The sequence below is a fragment of the Sarcophilus harrisii genome, chromosome 6 (genome assembly GCF_902635505.1).
Source record: "Sarcophilus harrisii chromosome 6, mSarHar1.11, whole genome shotgun sequence".
Lineage (NCBI taxonomy): Eukaryota > Metazoa > Chordata > Mammalia > Dasyuromorphia > Dasyuridae > Sarcophilus > Sarcophilus harrisii.
In genome coordinates this window covers 157,800,025-157,819,445 of record NC_045431.1, presented here as the reverse complement: position 1 = coordinate 157,819,445, position 19,421 = coordinate 157,800,025, and the positions used below count along the sequence as shown (strand labels likewise).

At 37.6% G+C, this 19,421-nt stretch overlaps 1 protein-coding gene across 1 annotated transcript in view; it reads right to left on the bottom strand.

Moving 5' to 3' along the window:
• RASGEF1B (RasGEF domain family member 1B) overlaps positions 1–18,930 on the bottom strand; it is a 41,374-nt gene extending 22,444 nt beyond the window's left edge. Inside the window, exons 1-2 of the mRNA XM_012551985.3 lie at positions 18,458–18,930; positions 453–635 (exon numbers count right to left, since the gene is read on the bottom strand). Coding sequence (XP_012407439.1) covers positions 453–629 — 177 coding nt within the window. The 5' untranslated portion in view covers positions 630–635; positions 18,458–18,930. The remainder of the gene's footprint in view (positions 1–452; positions 636–18,457) is intronic.
• Between the last annotated feature and the right edge of the window lie 491 nt (positions 18,931–19,421).

Below are 19,421 nucleotides of genomic sequence, written 5' to 3'. Positions count from 1 at the left end.
TAAAAAATTATTTTTATTTTTGCTGAGGCAATTGGGGTTAAGTGAGTTGTCCAGGGTCACACAGCTAGGAAGTGTCTGAGGCTAGATTTGAACTCAGTCGTCTGATTTTAGGGAAGACTTTGTTTTTAGACATGACCCATGGGGGATTTATATATTTTGCTTTATTATACTTTTATGGTTTTTTGTTTCTTTCTTGGGGAGGTAGAGAGAAGTGGGAGAGATAAAAACAAATATTTTTGAATAATGAATAATTTTTAAATGAATAATACAATTTAAAAAATTAACTCAAATACATATTGCCAATTTAGCCTCAAGGTATTGAATTAGATCATCAGGAATGCATGTGGCACAATTCTCAGTCATAGGGATTCAAATTCTATGATATCTGTGAAGTTTCTCTATCCCCATCTTTGGAGGAAGGGTGGGAGAGGAAAGGGTGTTCAGATACTTACATCAGGATAATAGTCTATGCTAGGTACTAAGTGCTGGATGAGGGCTTCCAGGGATCCTGATAGCAAATTGTTGTCATGGTAATACAATCCTTCACAGCTATCTTCTTTGGACTGATACAGGGGCCTGTTATATCCACTGCTGTCAAACATCACGGCAAAGGGAGGAGTCTGAGGCATTTTTTCCTGAGGGCAAATAGAGAGAAGGGAGGAAAACAACTATCAGTAATACACAATAAAGAGAAAACAACCCTTAGTACATACTGAATAATGGGAAGGGAGGGAGAAAGCACTTCCAAAGATGAGTTTTAAGTGTGATAAGGGATTGGTACAAGAAAGATAACTTTTTTTCCTCCAGTTTATCAAAAAGAAACAAACAAACGTACACATAAATGCCCTTAGTAACTTAAGCTCACTAAATCAAATACAAGAAAATATTTATTTAACCCAATGGTGCAAATGCCATTTTAAATGTATATTCCCAATTGTAAAGTTAAAAAAAAATCAATTAAAATGATTCAGCTTCTAGTTGTTTGGGCAAATTAGTTGGTTTAAAAAAAAAAAGACTAAATTGAGAAAATTAATTTGTCCATGCATGCAGTGGGGCAGATGCTACATGTCTAGCAGCAAAAAAGATTTAATGCCTCTGGTCTTCATTGGAAGACCAGATGCTACTGATTTTCCCTTCTTTGTGTCAAATCCTATTGGGAAGAAACTCTCTTGAAAGCCCCAGTCCTCAGTCAACACCAGTCTATGAAGGCATCTTATTTTAGGGACAAGGAGTAATGTGACATCTTTGAGATAAGTAGCTTCTTTCCATCTGTGTGCCTGGAAACTCACAAAGCACTTTTCAGAGAGAGCTCAGGGTGAATTAGGGCTATTAAGTTATTAGTGAGATTCCTAGGACATAATGCCCTGCCCAAAGAGAGCACAGACTCTCTGCTCCTAGCAGCAGGCCTGGACAATGGAGACATTCAGAGCCGCACAAGACCGGGCGATTGAGTAGGTAAACAATGTGGGGAAGCTGTCCACCGTGGTTGGGCCGGGCAGGGCCCAGAAGTGGGGAGAGGAGGCAGGGCAGAGGAGCTGGGGAGGGGGCTGCTCCACGGAGAATGCAACCTGTACTAACGCCCCCTTTCAAGATTGCCAAAATAGATTTGCATCAAAATGGAGAAAAGTCAAGGGACTTTGTCTGAAAATTCACTCCTTGCATCTGTTCAAGCTGGGTTTGATTCCCTACAGAGAAGAAAATGAGGGTTGAGAGTGGTAAAAAGAACAGAATGGTGAGACCACGTGCCACGGGTGGGCAGAGCCAGGCAGCAGAGGGCCAAATGGGCGGATGAAAACGTCCATCAGGATCCGGCCCTACACCTTTCCTTTTACAAAAATAAAGAGAGCAAAAAGGGAGACCCAAGATTAAGTGGGCTGTCCTTCCTGACCATCCGCTAACTAAGGCTGGGGTGGAACTCAATAGGAGATAATGGACCACTGATGGGAGGCAAGTCTTTGGTGAGAATTTCCCCACATGGAGGAGCCTGGCCCCGGGTCATCATTGTTGGGACAGCTGGGGATGATTCCAACAGCTGAAGGATCTGAAACAGCAAGGAATTCAAAGCCCACGAAGACCAAAGGTTCTAAACCTTTTTGTGTGTCATGGACTTCCCCCCTTCCCTTTGGCATTCTAGCTCTTCTCAAAATAATGCTTTTAAATGTACAAAATAAACCACAGAGGATTGCAAAGGAAACCCAAGTTTAGTGAAAATAAAGATGTAATTACTTCCCAATTGAAGTTCATAGACTCTGAAACCTCCTTTGGAGGTGGATGGGAACTTCACTTAGACTGTATATATGCGTATTTATCCACTACTGCTAAAAACTTTATTCTGAATAATATACAATGTTAAAAACCAGAATTCTATTTTCAGTTCAAATTACCAGGTGTGTACAGGGGCTATTGATATTTAGTATTGTCTAATGATCAAGGGATCTAATATTTGGTATATTCTGTGCCTTCAAGGAAAACCAGTTCAGATGAATCAATCCAGAAGCATTTATTATGCTTATTATTATTATTGTCTCTTATTATATTATTATCATTATTGCTTCTTATGCTCCAGGCACTGTCCTAAAGCCTGGACATCCAGACAGAAATGATACAGTCTTAAATTTCTATAGGAGGAGACAACAGGCAGGCGCAGGCAGGCGCGTGCGCGCACACACACACACAAACACCTCTTAAAGAAGAGGTGTTAAATACTTGGTTCCGTTCAACACTCCTTCCTAAATCAGATTAAAATGTAATTAGGAAATATTTTTAAAATGTTTAATTTTTAAATTTTATTATTATTTTATAATTATATCACATATAATTATAGATACAATATACATTATATTTATATAGTATATGTAATATATTATATTTTATACATATATATGTAATATACATTATATTTAAGTATATAAAATATATACTATTATATTATAAACAATTATAAAAATGTTTAATTTCATAAATAAATATTTAATGAACAAAATGCAATAGAACATACATAATGTTATCATGTGGTTTTCTAACTCAATATGTAGGCTGCAGAGATATCCTTATCTACAGTTTGGTGGATGCTGTTTCTATTTGAATTTGACACCAAATCATATATACTGCATAAATGCTATTATTATTATATTATAATATAATAATATGTGATTATATATTATATGATATTATAGTGTAATATATAATTTATTGTCATATATATTACATAATTTTATATATGATCATATTTTATGAACAAATGCTATTTGTTATTGTTATATACAAAATATACATAAGATAATTTTAGGGGAAATGCTAGCAGCTGGGGGGTGGGGTGGATTAGGAGAAGCTTCTTAACAAGGAAGTATTTGCCTTGAACTTTGAAGGAAGCAGAGGTGAGAAAGAAAGCATTCTAAGTCTGAAAGATAACCTGGGCAAAGAATAATGAACTTTGTGCATTGAATCAAGAGATTGGATCTTGTGGTCCTTTCAATGCTCTCTTTTAGAAATTATTTGGAAGAAATACAGCTCTTATTTTGAGAAAAGGTTTAAGCAATTGGCTCTATCTTTACATAGGGAGGGATTTAGGAAGATTTAGGAAAGGTGAAGAGATCTCAGTTTCTTCCTAAGAATCCCTGGTAGAATCTCCTCTTACCTAAATTTGACTTCTGATGGTTTTAAGCCTTAAATATTATTAATAATCAGCTGTCTATACAGGAGGACCACAAAATTAAAGGGATCTTAGTGACTCTGGTCTAACCCACATATAAAGTACTCAGTTAGTTTATGTTTCAAGACCTCCAAGTTGTCTCCTGGGCTTCACAACCATGACTCAGCTGCCTTCTCACCCATGAACATCCCTCTACTATGCTACTAGACTTCCATTACAGCCAAATTGGTGAATGGAAGTGGAAATGGATTTTGGGAATGTATTATGTATGACGTTCATATAATCCCGCTTTTTTCCCCTCAAGATTTTTGCATTACTATTTGTGAGTTTTAATTGAATTATAATATTCTATTACATTAACATGCAATTACATTATTTCATAATTCTTCTATTGTTGAACACTTAGATTGCTTAAAAACATAGAAGAGAGAATTTATTTTCTATTTTTTCAAGTAAAAGGATTCCTTTACTTGTAGTGATCATGAAAGACTGCTGTATTAACTTTACCAACAGCAGCATTCATTCAATTAAGCATTTATTAAGTGCTTTCTATGGATTAGGCACTGAGCTAAGTAATCAAGGTACAAAGTGGCAAAAACATAGTCCCTGTCCTTAATTAGTTCACAGTCTAATTGGGGGCAGAACAATAAACTTACAGAATATAAATAGTGTGAATAGAAGATAATAATAATAGCTAACATTTATATAGTATCTTCTGTCCTGAACTTTGCTAAACACTTTATAATTATTTGATCCTCTCAACAATCTTGGAAGGTAGGTATAGTATGATGTTCCTCATTTCACAGATGAGGAAACTGAGATATACAGGGGTTAAGTGATTTGCTCAGTGACATAAATAAATAAACTCAGATCTAAACTCAGAGCTTCTTGATTCTAGGCCCAATCCTTTATCTATTGAACTACCTAGCTAATCTTGGAGGATATCCACTTAAATAAAGCCTTTTTCTTCCTGTCATGGATCCAGACTCACAAAACCTAGATGTATTACTTGAGCCTACATACCAGCCTGGTGCTAGTTTATAAATAAATATTTTAATATTTAAGGAATTTGTGGAATATATTAATGTTCAAAGAACTGAAAATAACGCTTTGGGTAGTTTATCCTAAAATTAAAAAGGACAACTTTTATCAGGAAAGAGAATCCTGGAAAGAATTTTTAAAAATCTGTTTTTTTCCTTAAAGATAAGAGTTTAAAAGAAATGATTAGGTATAACATGCCTTAATGTAAATTTCATATTAATTTCCAGGTATCAAAATAAATCAAGAATCAAAATTTTCTTTCATAAAAAGAAACTATATTAATACATTCATTAAAGATCAATGAATTAAATGTTATGTGGGTCTATGATTCTGGTATGACTCTCTATGACTTTCTCCATTCCCTCCCCCACCTTTTTCTGGTGGGAGTAAAGGGACTTGTGATTTCACTGGTATAGTAATGAAAATCAAAATTTAATCTGGAATTTAACTGCTTCCAGAGCTCCTTGCCAATATCATATCACCAGTATGTAGAATTCCAGACTATGGAATCTCTATCATGCTATCTCTAGAGTATCTCAGCAAAGTTTTTGAAACCTTTCTCAGGTGTTCTGATTCCTCTCGCCTCTGTTTCTATGATTGGTGCTTTATTTCTTAAATGTTAGCACAATCAGAGATTTCTTAGTGATTATGGTGACAAGAAAGTGAGAATAACTAGGTGAGACTTCTTTAGCTTACAGCAATATACTTAGAAAGGTCTGGTCTGGTTTTTGCCACGGTTGTGTGTGTCCCTGGAAATATCTTGTATGTTGGCTTGTGTAGTTCAAATTTTCAAGTATAGCATACATTAGAAAACTGGCAATTCAGACTGTCAAAAAGTCACCACAAATATATTCTCAAGACTGTACTTTCTCTGGTTTCCCAGGACGCATCTGTAGTAACATAACTAGTAAATACCCTAATGGCCTAGATTCCTTTCCTTTATCAGTTTCTTCATCCTTCAAAATGCTTTATCCTCCATTTTAAACTTTTTAATATCTATCCCTCTCTACACCAGTCCATCTTTAATACTGTTACCTCTTTTCTTAACTTTGGCACACCAGAGTAAAAATGTATTTAGTTCTTTTTTTTTCCCCTAGAGTAAAAAAAAAAATCTTCCAATTAAATCAGTGATTCATAACTTTTTCTGGGTCATAGGACACCTTTGTTAATCTGGTGAAATCTAAGAAGGCCTTCTTAGAATAATGCTTTTGAGCAAAATAAAATAAAACAATAGGATTATAGAGGAAAGAATTATATTTAAATATAGTTATCAACATATTAAAAGTTCCAAGTTCATGTATTTTTCTGAAATATATTTATGAACCCCCAAGGAGTCTGTGGATCTCAGGTTAAGAACTCCTGACAGGCTCAAAATATCAAGTTAAATACTCACTTTCCACAATGATTCTACACTTAATCTTTTCTGGAGAAAGTGAGAATTTGTACTGTACAAATAACAAAAGATAATCTTTCATTTGGTTTACTTTCAAAATGACTACTTCAGAGGCTATTCTTGTATATTTAGTCCCCAAACAAATGGATTGTATTTCAAAAGTTTGTAAACAACTTAAAACCCAGAGCCCATTTTTTACCACAGTTAAATGGTTTTTAACTTCACAGGTCACTCCACAAAACCCTATATATAACATATAGTCAAACTTTATTGTTGTTAATACACAATGTCCCAAAAGTTGCAGTGTAGTTTTAAGCTATTAGAGCCTGTTTATAGTTAGTCTTCATGAGGGAAAGAGAAACAGAAAAACATCTTTTCCCACCCCTTTTTTTCTTCCCCCGCCCAAGTTCAAAGATTACCTACATTAACAGAAAAGGAACATACCATATCCAAAGTTTCAGAGGATGCTTATTTTCCGGGCTTTGGCAGGGGATAGAACCCCAGCAAAACTGAATACTGATTCTTGACATTTCCAGGGCATTTGTAAGGTGGGATGTTAATAAAGGAAATGTTAATGAATCTATTAAAATCTACGGTGCCAAGACATGTCAGTATCCAACAAAGAGACATCCAAGAATCCAGGTTGAAAGGTTTGTTGAATAGAGTTCAAAAAAGGGGAAAACTAAATTGATTGTCTTTTAGACAAAGATATTAAACTTACACATCTATTTGTATTAAATTTCTGCTATCATAGAACTCCCTTTGTCAGATTAGGGAAGCCTATGGACTCCTCAGAATCATGTTTTCAAATACATAAAATTCATAGGGTGACAAAGGAAATCCTCAGATACTAATAGGGCTGTAATTGAAGAATACCTAAGGAGCTCTGTGTCAATTGATACATTTTTTTAATCCAAGAGACAAAGAAAAGACAGACAGAAGGATGGGTAAAATTATAGATTTTTGTTTTGTCGTTTTGTTTTTTGCAAACATGCCTGGTTCTTCTAGTTTTAAGGGCTCTATTGATCTTTCTATAACTTTCTCCTCATGGTAACTAAAAACAATTTTCCTTCTAATTAGCAATATGGTAAGGTTAGGAGAGAAATTCCTTGCTTAGGTAGAAAACAATATCTCAGAAGGGCACCTAAGCTAGAGATCATGCCCTTTCTAGACCCTGTTTTGCTAGGTTCAGCCTGATTGATTCAGGAGTGATGGAGGCAAACTTTTTGTGGTTCAAAGGACAGATTGATGTGAAAGCCATGCCTAATGGCTTCAGACAAGCTGAAGAACAAGATGAAAAGCTGCCTTCTTCTAAATCACTGACTAAGATGTTATTTATGATCAAGCAGGTGCAGTAGGGAAAGAAAAGGAGGTTTCAGGTGGCGATTCAAATTGTACAAGAGAATGAGTAAAACAGAGACACGGGGGCTGATTCAAAGTATATTTTAATATCCTGTCCATACTTTCTAAAATCATGTAGAGTCTAGTCAGTGTTGGAAGGAATATGGGAAAGTATATATTCTGATGAGATGCTTGCCCAGAGTGGGTTCAGCATTAAGAACTTCAGGAGTAAAAAGACCCGGGTTCAAATACCAGTTTCAAACATGTATTTTTATTGTTCAGTCATTTTGGTCATGTTCAACTCTTTGTGACTCCATTTGAGGTTTTTGGGACAGTTGTTTTCTCATTTCCTTCTCCAGGTCATTTTCCAGATGAGCAAACTGAGGCAGTGTTAAGTGTCTTGGCTAGAGTCACATAGCTAGCCTCAAACACTGAATTTGAACTCAGGGGAATGAATCTCCCTGACTCCAGGTCCAGCATTCTATTCACTGCATCACATTAGCTGCCCTTTCCAATAAGTATGAACATGGACAAATCACTTTACATCCCCAACTTGAATTTCCTCATCTATAAAATGAAGATAATGCTTACTCTACTTTATAGAAGTGTGCTGAAGAATGTCCTTTATAAACCTCAAAGTGCTTCATAACTATATGTCCCCCGACTATATAATATTGTCATAATTTTCTAATCTAGCCCATTCTGTTCCTTTTTAAAATTTATTTACCTGTAAAGTCTTGGTGAACATCAACTCAAGTCTTTGCTTCAAAGAGTTTTTGATTTTAAAAAGAGCTTCTAGCCCAAATATTAGAGTATTATCAAGATAGCTTTTTATATAAAGCTGGTAGGTAATCTTGAAGGAGATGTCTTTTTAGCATTTGGAGATGCAGCTTTGGAACCCAGAAGAGATCAAGGTTAAATATAGAGATTTAGAAACTGCAGAGAAGGGTTAGATAATGTAGGAGTAAACCAAATTACCAAGAGAGCAAAAAGGGAGCCATCAGGAGCATCTGGGGGGGGGGGTGTCTACCTTAAGGAACCAGGAATGAGTCAGTGAATTGGTAGAGATAAAGAAGGACCATGCAGAAATAAAATAAAAAATAAACTAAAATAGAATGAAGGTAAATCTGAAACTAAGGAAAAAGGGATTATTAAAAAGAAAGAGGTAGTCAGTAGTGTCAAATTCTGTAGAAAATAAAATACTAATTATATGACAGTATTCCTTCTGACTAAGTTTTAGAAAATCAATGATTTCTTTCCCTTTGCTCTTTCTTTCATGGACGCTGAAGAATGCTGAAGTCACAGTGAGAAACTGAGTACTCATCAAAAGAGACTCTTTGGATTAGATAACTAATGGATATTTTCCTTCTTATGGACATCTTAGTCCTTTTCAACTATGGGTCAAGAAAAATGAGGTCTGAAAAAGGTTTTGAATGTGAAGAATAAAAGGTCACTGATGATCTTTGAGAAAACATGAATGGAAAGGGAAAAAAGCAGTTACCACGCACCTACTCAGGGCCAAATACTAACATTTTCCCTATGTGATGTCTAAGATTAATGAAATTTGGTTTGGAGGTGAAGTATGGTCTGGGTCCAGTGAGGTTTAGTGGTGGGTGAGTTTTCCATCATCCACCAATTAGGAACGCTTCTTTCCAGGCAGAGTTCTACAACTGAGTGGATTACCACTAAGAAAAGGGGAAAAGATTGATTTCAAAGAGACATCTATGCACATTATATTTTCTGCTCTGTTACCTAAGGAAAATCTTCATATCTGGCCCTTTGGATGTGTTTTACATGTGGTTTTTCCTCATTCATTTTTTTCTCAAAAGTCAGTTAGGGAAGAAATTGAGGCAGGAAGCATAATCAACTTTCTCAAGAATTATGGCCATAAAGGGGAGGAGAGAAAAGGAGAGAAAGAGGATCTCCTCTTCCTGCTACCTTCCTCCACCTCCTTCAGAATTAGATGTCTGAAAATCTGTAGGCAGATCAGAAGGAACCAGTAGGAAGGGTCAGATGGAAGATTCATGAATTAGAGGAGCTGAGACTACTGGGGTCCCAAGGAAACAGCAAGGAATGGAGGGCACCTGCAGAGAAATATTAGCAAAGGGCAGGCAAACCTCTTCCCCTAAGACAAAGACAAGAGAATAAATGAAGTCATGAGAAGTCTGGTTGAAGGAACTTTTTAAAGAAAACCTTAATTTTCTCAGTAAAAAAGGAGGCTATTATCAGCTAATAACAATATTAACTCGGTCTTATGTAGTACTTTGAGATTTATAAAAAATACTTTAGATATATTGATCCTTGATTTTTACAACCCTGTAAGGTAGGTGTTTATTATTTCTATTTGACTGATCATAGAACTGAGGTTGAAAGGGATCATCTGAGGAAGAACTGAATCTGGCACTCATTACCCCACGCAGCAGCCTTTAAATATGGGGGGGGGGGCGAACAGGAAGGGAAAGAGAAAGAGATGGGGGGTACTTGTGGGAAAAGGTCTAGAAGAGTCACAATGGTGAATGAAACAGAGAATGAACAAAGTTCCAGTATATCATGATTGAACTTTGAAAGTATATTTGTTTTGTGAAAGAAATCCTACCTAACATCCTGGAATTACTAGCTTCTAATTCCCTGGCTAGATTCCAAAAAGACCATGAACCTGATGGGGGTGGGACATAGTTTAGGGGAGGGATCTTCTTTTATAGCAGTATTTGGACTTTTTTTTTCAGACATCTACCTTGGGTAGATGGTTGTCCAAAAGGCAATGGAGAGGTACACAAGAGACATAAGAAGTCTGCTATATTTTGAACAGAATTAGCTTAAAGTAGGTCAGAAAGATGTATTACTAGAAAGGTGAGCTGGTCATGTGTTCAGAGGCAGGGAGACCAGTGGATAACCCAATGCTATTGATATGATTCCAACAGATCCAAAGCAGGCCTTCCTGGCCATTGTGGTCAGACAGTAGAAAACTGATGGGAGGAGGAAGGTAGGGCAATAGTAGCTGAAAAGGCATAAATAGGTTGGAATGAACATACCTTTTGCAAGAAATTTTTCCCAGTCCTTAATCTTAGTGCCTTCCTTCTGAGATCATCCCCAATTTATTTTGTCTGTACTTTGTTTTTTTACAGTTTGCATGTTCTTCCTCCATTAGACTGTGAGCTCCAATTTGGAACTATGCCCAAAGCGTTATCACACTGTGCATATCCTTTGATCCAGCTGTATTTCTACTGGGCTTGTATCCCAAAGAGATCTTAAAGGAGGGGAAAGGACCTGCATGTGCAAAAATGTTTTGGCAGCCCTTTTTGTAGTGTCAGGAAACTGGAAACTGAGTGGATGCCCATTGACTGGAGAATGGCTGAATAAGTTATTGTATATGAATGTTATGGAATATTATTATTCCATAAGAAATGATGAGCAAGATAATTTGAGAGAGGCCTGGAGAGACTTACACAAACTGATACTAAGTGAAATGAGCAGAACCAGGAGATCATTGTACGTGGCAACAAGAAGATTATACAATGATCAATTCTGATAGATGTGGCTCTCAGATGATTCAGGACAGTTCCAATGGTCTCATAATTGTAGAGAGCCATCTGCACCCAGAGAGAGGACTGTGGGAATTGAGTGTGGTTCACAACAAAGCATGTTCACTTCTTTTTTCTTATTGTTGTTTGCTTGAATTTTATTTTCTTTCTCATTTTTCCTTTTTGATCTGATTTTTTTGTGCAAGATAATTTTATAAATATATATGTATATATTGAATTTAGCACATTTTTTTACCTCGTTTAACATATATTGGATTATTTGCCATCTAGGGGAGGAGATGGGGAGGAGGGGAGGGAAATTAGAACATTTTGCAAGGGTCAATGTTGAAAAATTATCCAAGAATATATTTTGAAAATAAAAAGTTTTAATAAAAAAAAATTGTGAGCTCCTTGGAGCTTTGGAAGCTCTTTTCCTTTCTTTATATGTTAATTGCTCAGCATATAGTAGGTACTTAATAAATGCTTATTGACTTGACAATAAATAGTGAGATCACTTTTCCGCTGAAGTATCAAACCATTTTACTTGGTAATTTGTAATTTTCCTCCTAGTTATACTCCTTTTTTTTTTTTTTTTGACTCTGTTCATCTTTATTCCTAATTAAGGATATTAAGGAATGCTACTTTTTATCTGCTTATACACATTTCCATCAGGGAAAAAAAAGTGAAAGTCAAATTACTCTTCAACAGACTGCCACCATTTCATAGGCGTTATTTTGGGAAGGAACTATACTGGTGGATTTGAAAACCCCAGTTTTACAGAAAGAAATTGAAGCTAAGGGAAATAAACCAAGTTTCACAAGGGTAAGCAGGTAGTAGGTGGCAATCAAGTTTGGAGTCCAGCTCCAGTGTTCTTTTCAGCACTCTACACTCAGTGACTAACATAATCCAAAGGCAGCCCCTTGAAGACCTGAAGTTCTAAAAGATGCTATTTTCCCGTTTCCTTTACCATGATACTTGGTGATATAGTGCACTGCAGAAATGTGATACCTTGTCAATCTTCTAAGAAAGAAATGCACCATGATAGTAGCATAAATAACAGAGTGGTCAACTTTTAAGCCTGACTTTCTGGGAACTCCTCCAAATTTATGAGGGTCTTCTGAAATTTCACCCCCTTCCCAGATAATATTGGCAGTTTCCATCAGGGGTCAAAAATCTTACAGTCTTTAAGGAAGGTCTAATTTCTTTCTTGGTGATTTCCGTTAAAAGGTTGTGTAATTTTCAACTCTTAAGCCATTATACCAGAAAAAAAAAAAAAACAAATAAACTTGCAATCCATTTAATTTCAACTTCACTGGTTACTTGTTCCCACACAACTAGGCCCCAACTAGCCTTTCTAACTTCAGTAGACATTATTTCTGCTCCCTTATTCTGCAATCCAGCTCAAATGATCTCTTCTGCACAAAATGCAACCCTTTACCTTCTATCACTCTGTCCCCTAATGGCTATCCTCCAGACTTGGAACACACTCATTTTCTCCTCTCCACCTCACAGTCTCACTCTTTCTTCAAGACACAACTCCAGTGAGACATATATTGGAGGTAATGAGTCCGAAAAGTCCTGATTCATGAACTTGGATAGGGAAAAAAATCTTTAATTTAATTAAACTCTTTTGCTGACGCTTAGAATTTCCTTTAGTGATACATATAGAAAACAATCACAGTAGGATTAGCAATTGTCACCAAGAGCAAAAACAGATATTTTGGTATTTCTGTCAAAGGATGTTTTGTCATTTCCTTCTCCAGTACATTTCACAGATAAGGAAACTGCAGCAAATAGAGTTATGTGACTTCCCCAGGATCACACAGCTGGGAAGTATGTGAGGCAATATTTAAACTTAGATTTTCCTGACTTGTGGCCTGGCCTTCTTATCCACCGAACCCCTGTATCTGGTTACTTTTTATCTATTTGCATTTGTTTTTTTCTTACTGATTCTATATTTATGTAGCAATATGTAATTGTTTCCTCCTATGTCTTGTGAGTAGGAATTCCTTTATTCTTTGTAACCTCAATTTAAGACTTAGCACATGGTATTTGCTTGTTATTCAGCCATCAGTCATGTCTGATTCTTCCTGACCAACACCTCATGACCCTGTGGAGCATGCTGTCCACAGGGCTTTCTTGGCAAATACTAAAGTAGTAATCCAGTAGATTAAAACAACTTGAGTTGATACACAGCTAGTAAGTCTCTGGAGGACAAATTTGTAGGTCTTCCTGACTCTAGGCCAGTGAACTATCTAGCTGCCTCCTAGCACATAGTAAGGCTTTAGTAAATGTTTGATGATTGATTAAGAGTTAAGCAAAGTTATATATGTGGAAAAGACAAGACTCAAAAATGCCTCCAAGTAACTGTTCTTTCCACTGCTCATACCAATGTAAGAAAGAGTAAAATCCTTTATTTCAGTTCAACTAACAAACTCTAGGAGATGATTAAAATCTCTTAAGCAATTTCAAATTCATTGCAGTATCCAGGCTCCTTCACTAGGTGGATCTTTGCCTCCTCATCATTTCAAAATGTTGAGTTTCACTCTTGCAACATGCTAATTAGAAAAGCAAAAACAAGTAATCATATCTCACTATCAAATGTTCTGGAAATTGCCTTCTGTGCCCTTAAGGAGTATTTATGAAAGAATTAAGTCACATGATATATTGTTTGGAAAGTACACTGGGTGAGGACAGTCACTAACCCTTTGTTCTCACTGGATATCCATCTTTTACAAGAGTGGAATATTCCATTCTCTCAGGAGAATAACTTATCTTTTGATTTTAAAAATGGGTCCAAGTACTTCAGAGGACAACAGTTAAAGTCAGTGAAAGGTTCAAGCCAGAATAGTTATGTTGGAAAAAAATAACACAGTGATGACACCCTTTGATAAAACAAATTCTTCTCTAAAGACTATTCATCATGCTAGGAAAACAAAATTCAGTAATGGCTCTTAGTGGCAGGTGGAATTTTCTATTTCCACTGTATTATGTAATACTTACTATAGTGCCAGAACACAGAGAAACCTGTTTAAAATACATTCTCCAAACAAGGTTCTTGAATTAAAGATTAATTGTCCCTGTTTACTCTCCCTTAAATTTTATGCTCTCACACATTTTATAAAAATTTACAAACATCACACATTTTTCCTTTTCTAAAAGAACACTGCAATGTAATGCTTTACCAAATGAATTCTGATTTTAAGACATATTTTAAATAATCTAATGTTAAGGAAAAATCCTTCTACATGGAACAGTTGAATAATGTCCAGATATTGGAGATATATAAAGTATATTACTGAAATTGTTTCATATTTAAATTTAACAACAGTGATCACTGAATAAAGAATTTAGGTTAGTCTTCTGAAGAGCACCTCAAGTTAAATGCTTTCAACATCTCATGAACCAAAATAAAATTAGGTTCCAAAGAATCTGACCTTTGAGATGCTCTTTAAATGTATTTACAGAATGAAAAATGGGGGTTCAGGAGGAGGGAAGGTAGCTAAGAAGAGCACATGTTTCCAAAGTTTTACATATTTTTGATATATATTTAACTCTTTCATATTAAAATATTAATATTTTTGCTTTTCTCTGTCCTCTTCTACTCATTTAAAACCAAAACAAATGCTGTTTGTTTGCTTGTTTTTTTCTCATAGTTTTTTCCCCTTTGATCTGATTTTTCTTGTACAACATGGCCAATATGGAAATGTTTTTAAAATTGCACATATTTAAACTCTATTATATTGTTTGCTGTCTTTAGGAAGGAGGAGATAAAGGGGGCAGAAAAATTTGGAACTCAAAGTTTTACAAAAGTGAATGTTGAAAACTATCTTTATGTGTATTTGGATAAATAAAATTTGAAAAATAAAAAAAAATCAATAAGTTAAAAAAAAAACCCAAACAAATAATGCATCTACAAAGTCATTGGACAACTATGTTTTTTAGTGTTTATTGCCTTCTCTCTTTTCTCCAGAACAAACCAGGGTTCCCTAACCCTAAGACTCCCACTCTAACTCCTCTAAATGTATGAGTTGGCAGCAAGGAAAATGGATTCCAGGCTCACAAAGCCAGAAGGGTCTAACTTAGTCCAAAGTAACTCATTTCACAAAAAGAAGTGGGGAGAGCAACAAGAAGAGAAGTTAAGTGACCTGTGCCCAAATTCACACAGGTTTTTTGTGGTTGTTCAGTCATTTATTCATACAATTAATGGATGGCAAATATTTTTGGATGGTTTGCTTGATTGACCAGGCTCTAAAGTCAGATGGCCTGATTCAATGGGTATGGTGTTTTCTTTTCTTGTCTATCATTCCTATATTACATGATATCATCATTATTTTATCTATCATTTTGAAAATTTTAAAACTGGGGAATATTAATGCTTTAAATATTTGGGAGAACAGCAGAAGGAAAGAGAAGGCTCTTGGATTCAACCACTAATTATATGAAAGGTCATACATTTTAAAACAAATGAAAAAGACAGGGTTCATTTAACCTAAGACCCTACCAAAAACTAATCAAGCCACCAACTCTCCTACTGATATCTTCCATTCATTGTACTCTGGATCAAGTTACAGACCCTGCCTACTCTACCTTAAAGCCCTCCAACCAGGGGGACTTGCACACCATTTAGACTTTGCACTCCAGTGGTAAGAGCACTGAATTTGGAATCAGATCAGGGCGGAAGCATCTCTGACACTTAGCAGCTGGCCCACTTATGAGCTTTTTGATCACACATATCCCACATAGTGTCCTCAACTTTAAAGTGGGAACTACCCCCCTCCTTAAAGTATTATTGTGAGGAAAGTGCTTTATAAAATATAAAAACCTAGACAAAAGTTGAGTCATTAGAAAATTATTAATTTCTTCTCAAAGGTTCAATTCCTACAAATCCTCCTCTGCTCAACATCTTTCCTATTTCTGTCATTCAAATCTTATTTTTTATAAGAAATCTCATTAGATGAGAGTATCCTTTTTTCCTCCTCTATTCTACCTGACAACAGACTCGGATTGAATACTAGGCACATCAGGCTGTACTATTTTTCCTGTAGTCAAATATTGAAAATATTGTATTCTCAAGTTATGTCATTTTTTCCTCTTTTTTTGGTCACATCAGTGTACTTTGCTTATTGTCTCAAGTAGCACAGATTCTTAGATAAGATCTTGTGTCTCTTTGTGTCCTTCTTCCAAGTTACACATACTACCTGTCACTTCAATGAAGCTTAATAAATGCCTTTTATAATTATGATGGAAATATGCATACCATGACATTCTAATGGGATCAGTGACTAAAACAGGAAAGGACATGGGAAAAAAAATGTGGCGGAAAGTAAATGCCAAGAAGTTAATAATATTAGTCCTGAATGAACAGAAATCCAATGAAGCTTCAAAATTTACTGACTAGAAATGTCACCAAATCCAAGGGAAATAAGAGAATAAGAAATGTACTGATCAATGACCACTTTCCTGATCTTTGCTTTATAATCTAAAGTAAAGGTTATTAGACCATGCAAAGAAACATTTACTTAACTCAATTAAAAAAACATTTCTCAGTGCCAGCAACCATCGCTTGCTAAAAATAGAGTGTCTTAAATAAGAAGCAGGTCCTAGCCTTCACAGAACTTATAGTTAGGAACTCAGATTTGCTCTGTACCTTTTCATAGGTCAAAATCATCAATAGGAGGACAACTTATAATAATGTCCCCTCAAAATCTGCCAGATTCAACTTCTTTCATATTATGATATAAACGCAGAAGCAGCAAGTGCTTCTGAAACTCAAGTTCATTGTAGAAGTACTTTGAAATAGAACTCTCCAGTAATGAACAGGCTGCCTCTGAGGTAGGGGTTCAGAGAGGGAGAACCTAGTCTCTAAGTAGTTCAAGATATCCAAGGAATTCATACACAGGGTAGTGAGTTGGCTTGGGATCCTCTGGGCTCTCTTCCAACCCTATGATTCCATGAACTTGTAAATCACATTTTTGCTTGTCATTTTCCTCCCAAATCATGACAATCATTTTCTCCAATATTTTTATTTATGTCAATTGAGAATATTTCCTGTTTCTCTGAACACAAATAGCTCCACAGTCCAACTTCCCCTAGCTTCTGAACAAGTGTGATCATCACATGCTTTGCTCTAAGCACTATTTTTGTGGAGGTAGGAAAAATTGCTTGTTGATAATGTATCTGACTCCACATATCACCATCCAAAGGTGAACACAATAGCATCCCCCCACTTCTTTCCTTTTAACACCCTGGTCACACACACTTTACATCCCATCCAGCACTAAATCTCTATGTACACACACGAGATAAGCTCCTTGGAAACTAGGACTCCACAGAATAGACATACGCAGCACATAAGTCATAAGTACGTGTGTACACTATTTTGTGCAGGTGCCAGTGGAGTTCGTGGAGATGGGCATGTTACACACAAGGCATAGTAAGTGCATGACTCAGCTCACTGCCCTCTCCTTCGGACTCTCTCGACCTGCTTCCAACACTTAAGAGCATCTAGTTGAAATGACTTTTTTAAAAGAAGGGCAGAGTTGCAGTTCACCTGAACTCACCCAGCTTAGGTGTTAGAGTTTGGAAGGATGCCCCGTGTGTTCCTGGGCTTCATTCCTTACCTCTCTTTGGTACCAGCCATTGTTTACGTTGCTTGTACAGTTAAGTCAGATTTCTACTAGATTTTCGGGCCACTCTTCAGCAGGCATATAGGAGGTGGCCTTGGCACCGTGGCAGGAGCGCCAGCTCTGGAGTTTAAAAGAAATGACCTTGGCTCTAGTTCCACTTAGAATGTTTATTACCTGGGTGACCTTGGTCGAGGAACTGAGTTACCTTGTTTTCCTCAATTGTAAAATGTAGTGTGTGTGTGTGTGTGTGTGGAAAGGTAAAAAGTGTTGGGGGAGGAGTTGGGAAGAACTAGCCAGTCTCTGAGATCCTTTCCAGACCTTGGAACTATGAGGCATCTTAGAGGCACATGACACCTCAGACGTCCAAATCGATGAGAAAAACATTCTGGGTTATAGTCAGAGATGGACACTCTAAATCGGTTATTCCTCCCTACCCGAATTCGTAAACGAAAACCAACAATCGACAAAATAGTTAACTCCTGGGAAAAGCACTCCGCACAGTGGAAGCTTCCCAATTCCCAAGGTTCTCTGTACTACCTATCCATCTTCATTGTTGTTTGTCCTGCCAGATAATGGCACTTGAGTCTTCCGCAACCGGACCTAAACAACCACCCACCAAGGAGAAAGAACGGAGAGAGGTAGGCAGCTGCGCTGAGGGTGGGAGAGGAGAAGGGGAGGAGAGGGGAAGGTCGTGCCAAAACAAAAACAAAAACAGTGCAGATGTCCCAGGGACCCAAAGGGGGACGGTCTATCAAAGTGGGGAAGGACGGGAAGATGAGAGTGGTAGACCCCAGAAAGCTGCGTTCTGCCCATTAGGTCGAGGCCAGCAGCACTTGGCACCTGTTGGGATGGGAAATAAAACAAATAGAGTTGAACCAACCTTAAACCCCAGGTGAGACAGATGACTCAGTGCTTCCCACCAGTATCAGCCCGCTCCGCAGTCTGCGCGCTGGATCGCCCGCTCTTTTCAGAGTGGATTTTCTTAGGGAGTGGGGGCGTGACGCTCTTCACCAGGCAAAAACCAGTTTACTTCTTCGTTCCGCCTTTCTCGACCCGCTGCTGCTCTTTTTCAATCCCAGACTGCAGTGTCAAGCGACCGTAATCTTAGGGACCTGGTTCCAAAGTCCCTCCATTCGCACCGGCCCTCGGGGCGCAGGGAGCAGCTAGAGCGAAAGGCACAGGCTGTCCTTCCTTTCGCTTCCCCCCCGGGAGACCACCTCCACAGAGACCCGATCCGGGGCACCTGGTTAGGGTTAGCCGCAGACACTCGGAGCCACCGATCCCGAGAACAATGCGCGGAGGCGGACGCGCCAAGAGCGGCCAAGAGCCAGATGCCAGACTGTCCACCAACCCCGCGGAGTCCAAGCGCGCACACCCCCTCCCCCCTTTCCGGTAGGTCCGCGGCTCCCTCCGCCCCTCCACGCCCCTGGACGGAGCCGAGCCAATGGAGGGAGCTTCTCCCTAACACACACCACCCCCTAAACCTTCTGCCTGCTGCCCTGCCCCAGCATTGGAGCATTCGGGGAGACTGGGCTCCATCCGGGGTGCTGAGGGCTGGGCTGGACAGCTGCGGCATCCCGAAAGCACCTCCTCTTCTGCTGGGTTTGCTAGGGAAGGTGTGCACTTCCTCTTCCTTATACCTGCCTCGGGCTGTTTTTGCTGGCCTGGGTGTACCTGAAAAGAAATATAGACTCTGAGCTGACCTGCTAGACGAGTAATGCAGTATCTATTAGCATATTTTGGAACCAAAGAGTAGCTTTGTCTGTAACTTTTTCCTTTTTTAGTTGATTTTTTTTTCATCTAACAAGTTAAAAAAAAAAAAAATCTGCCCCTCGCAATATCCC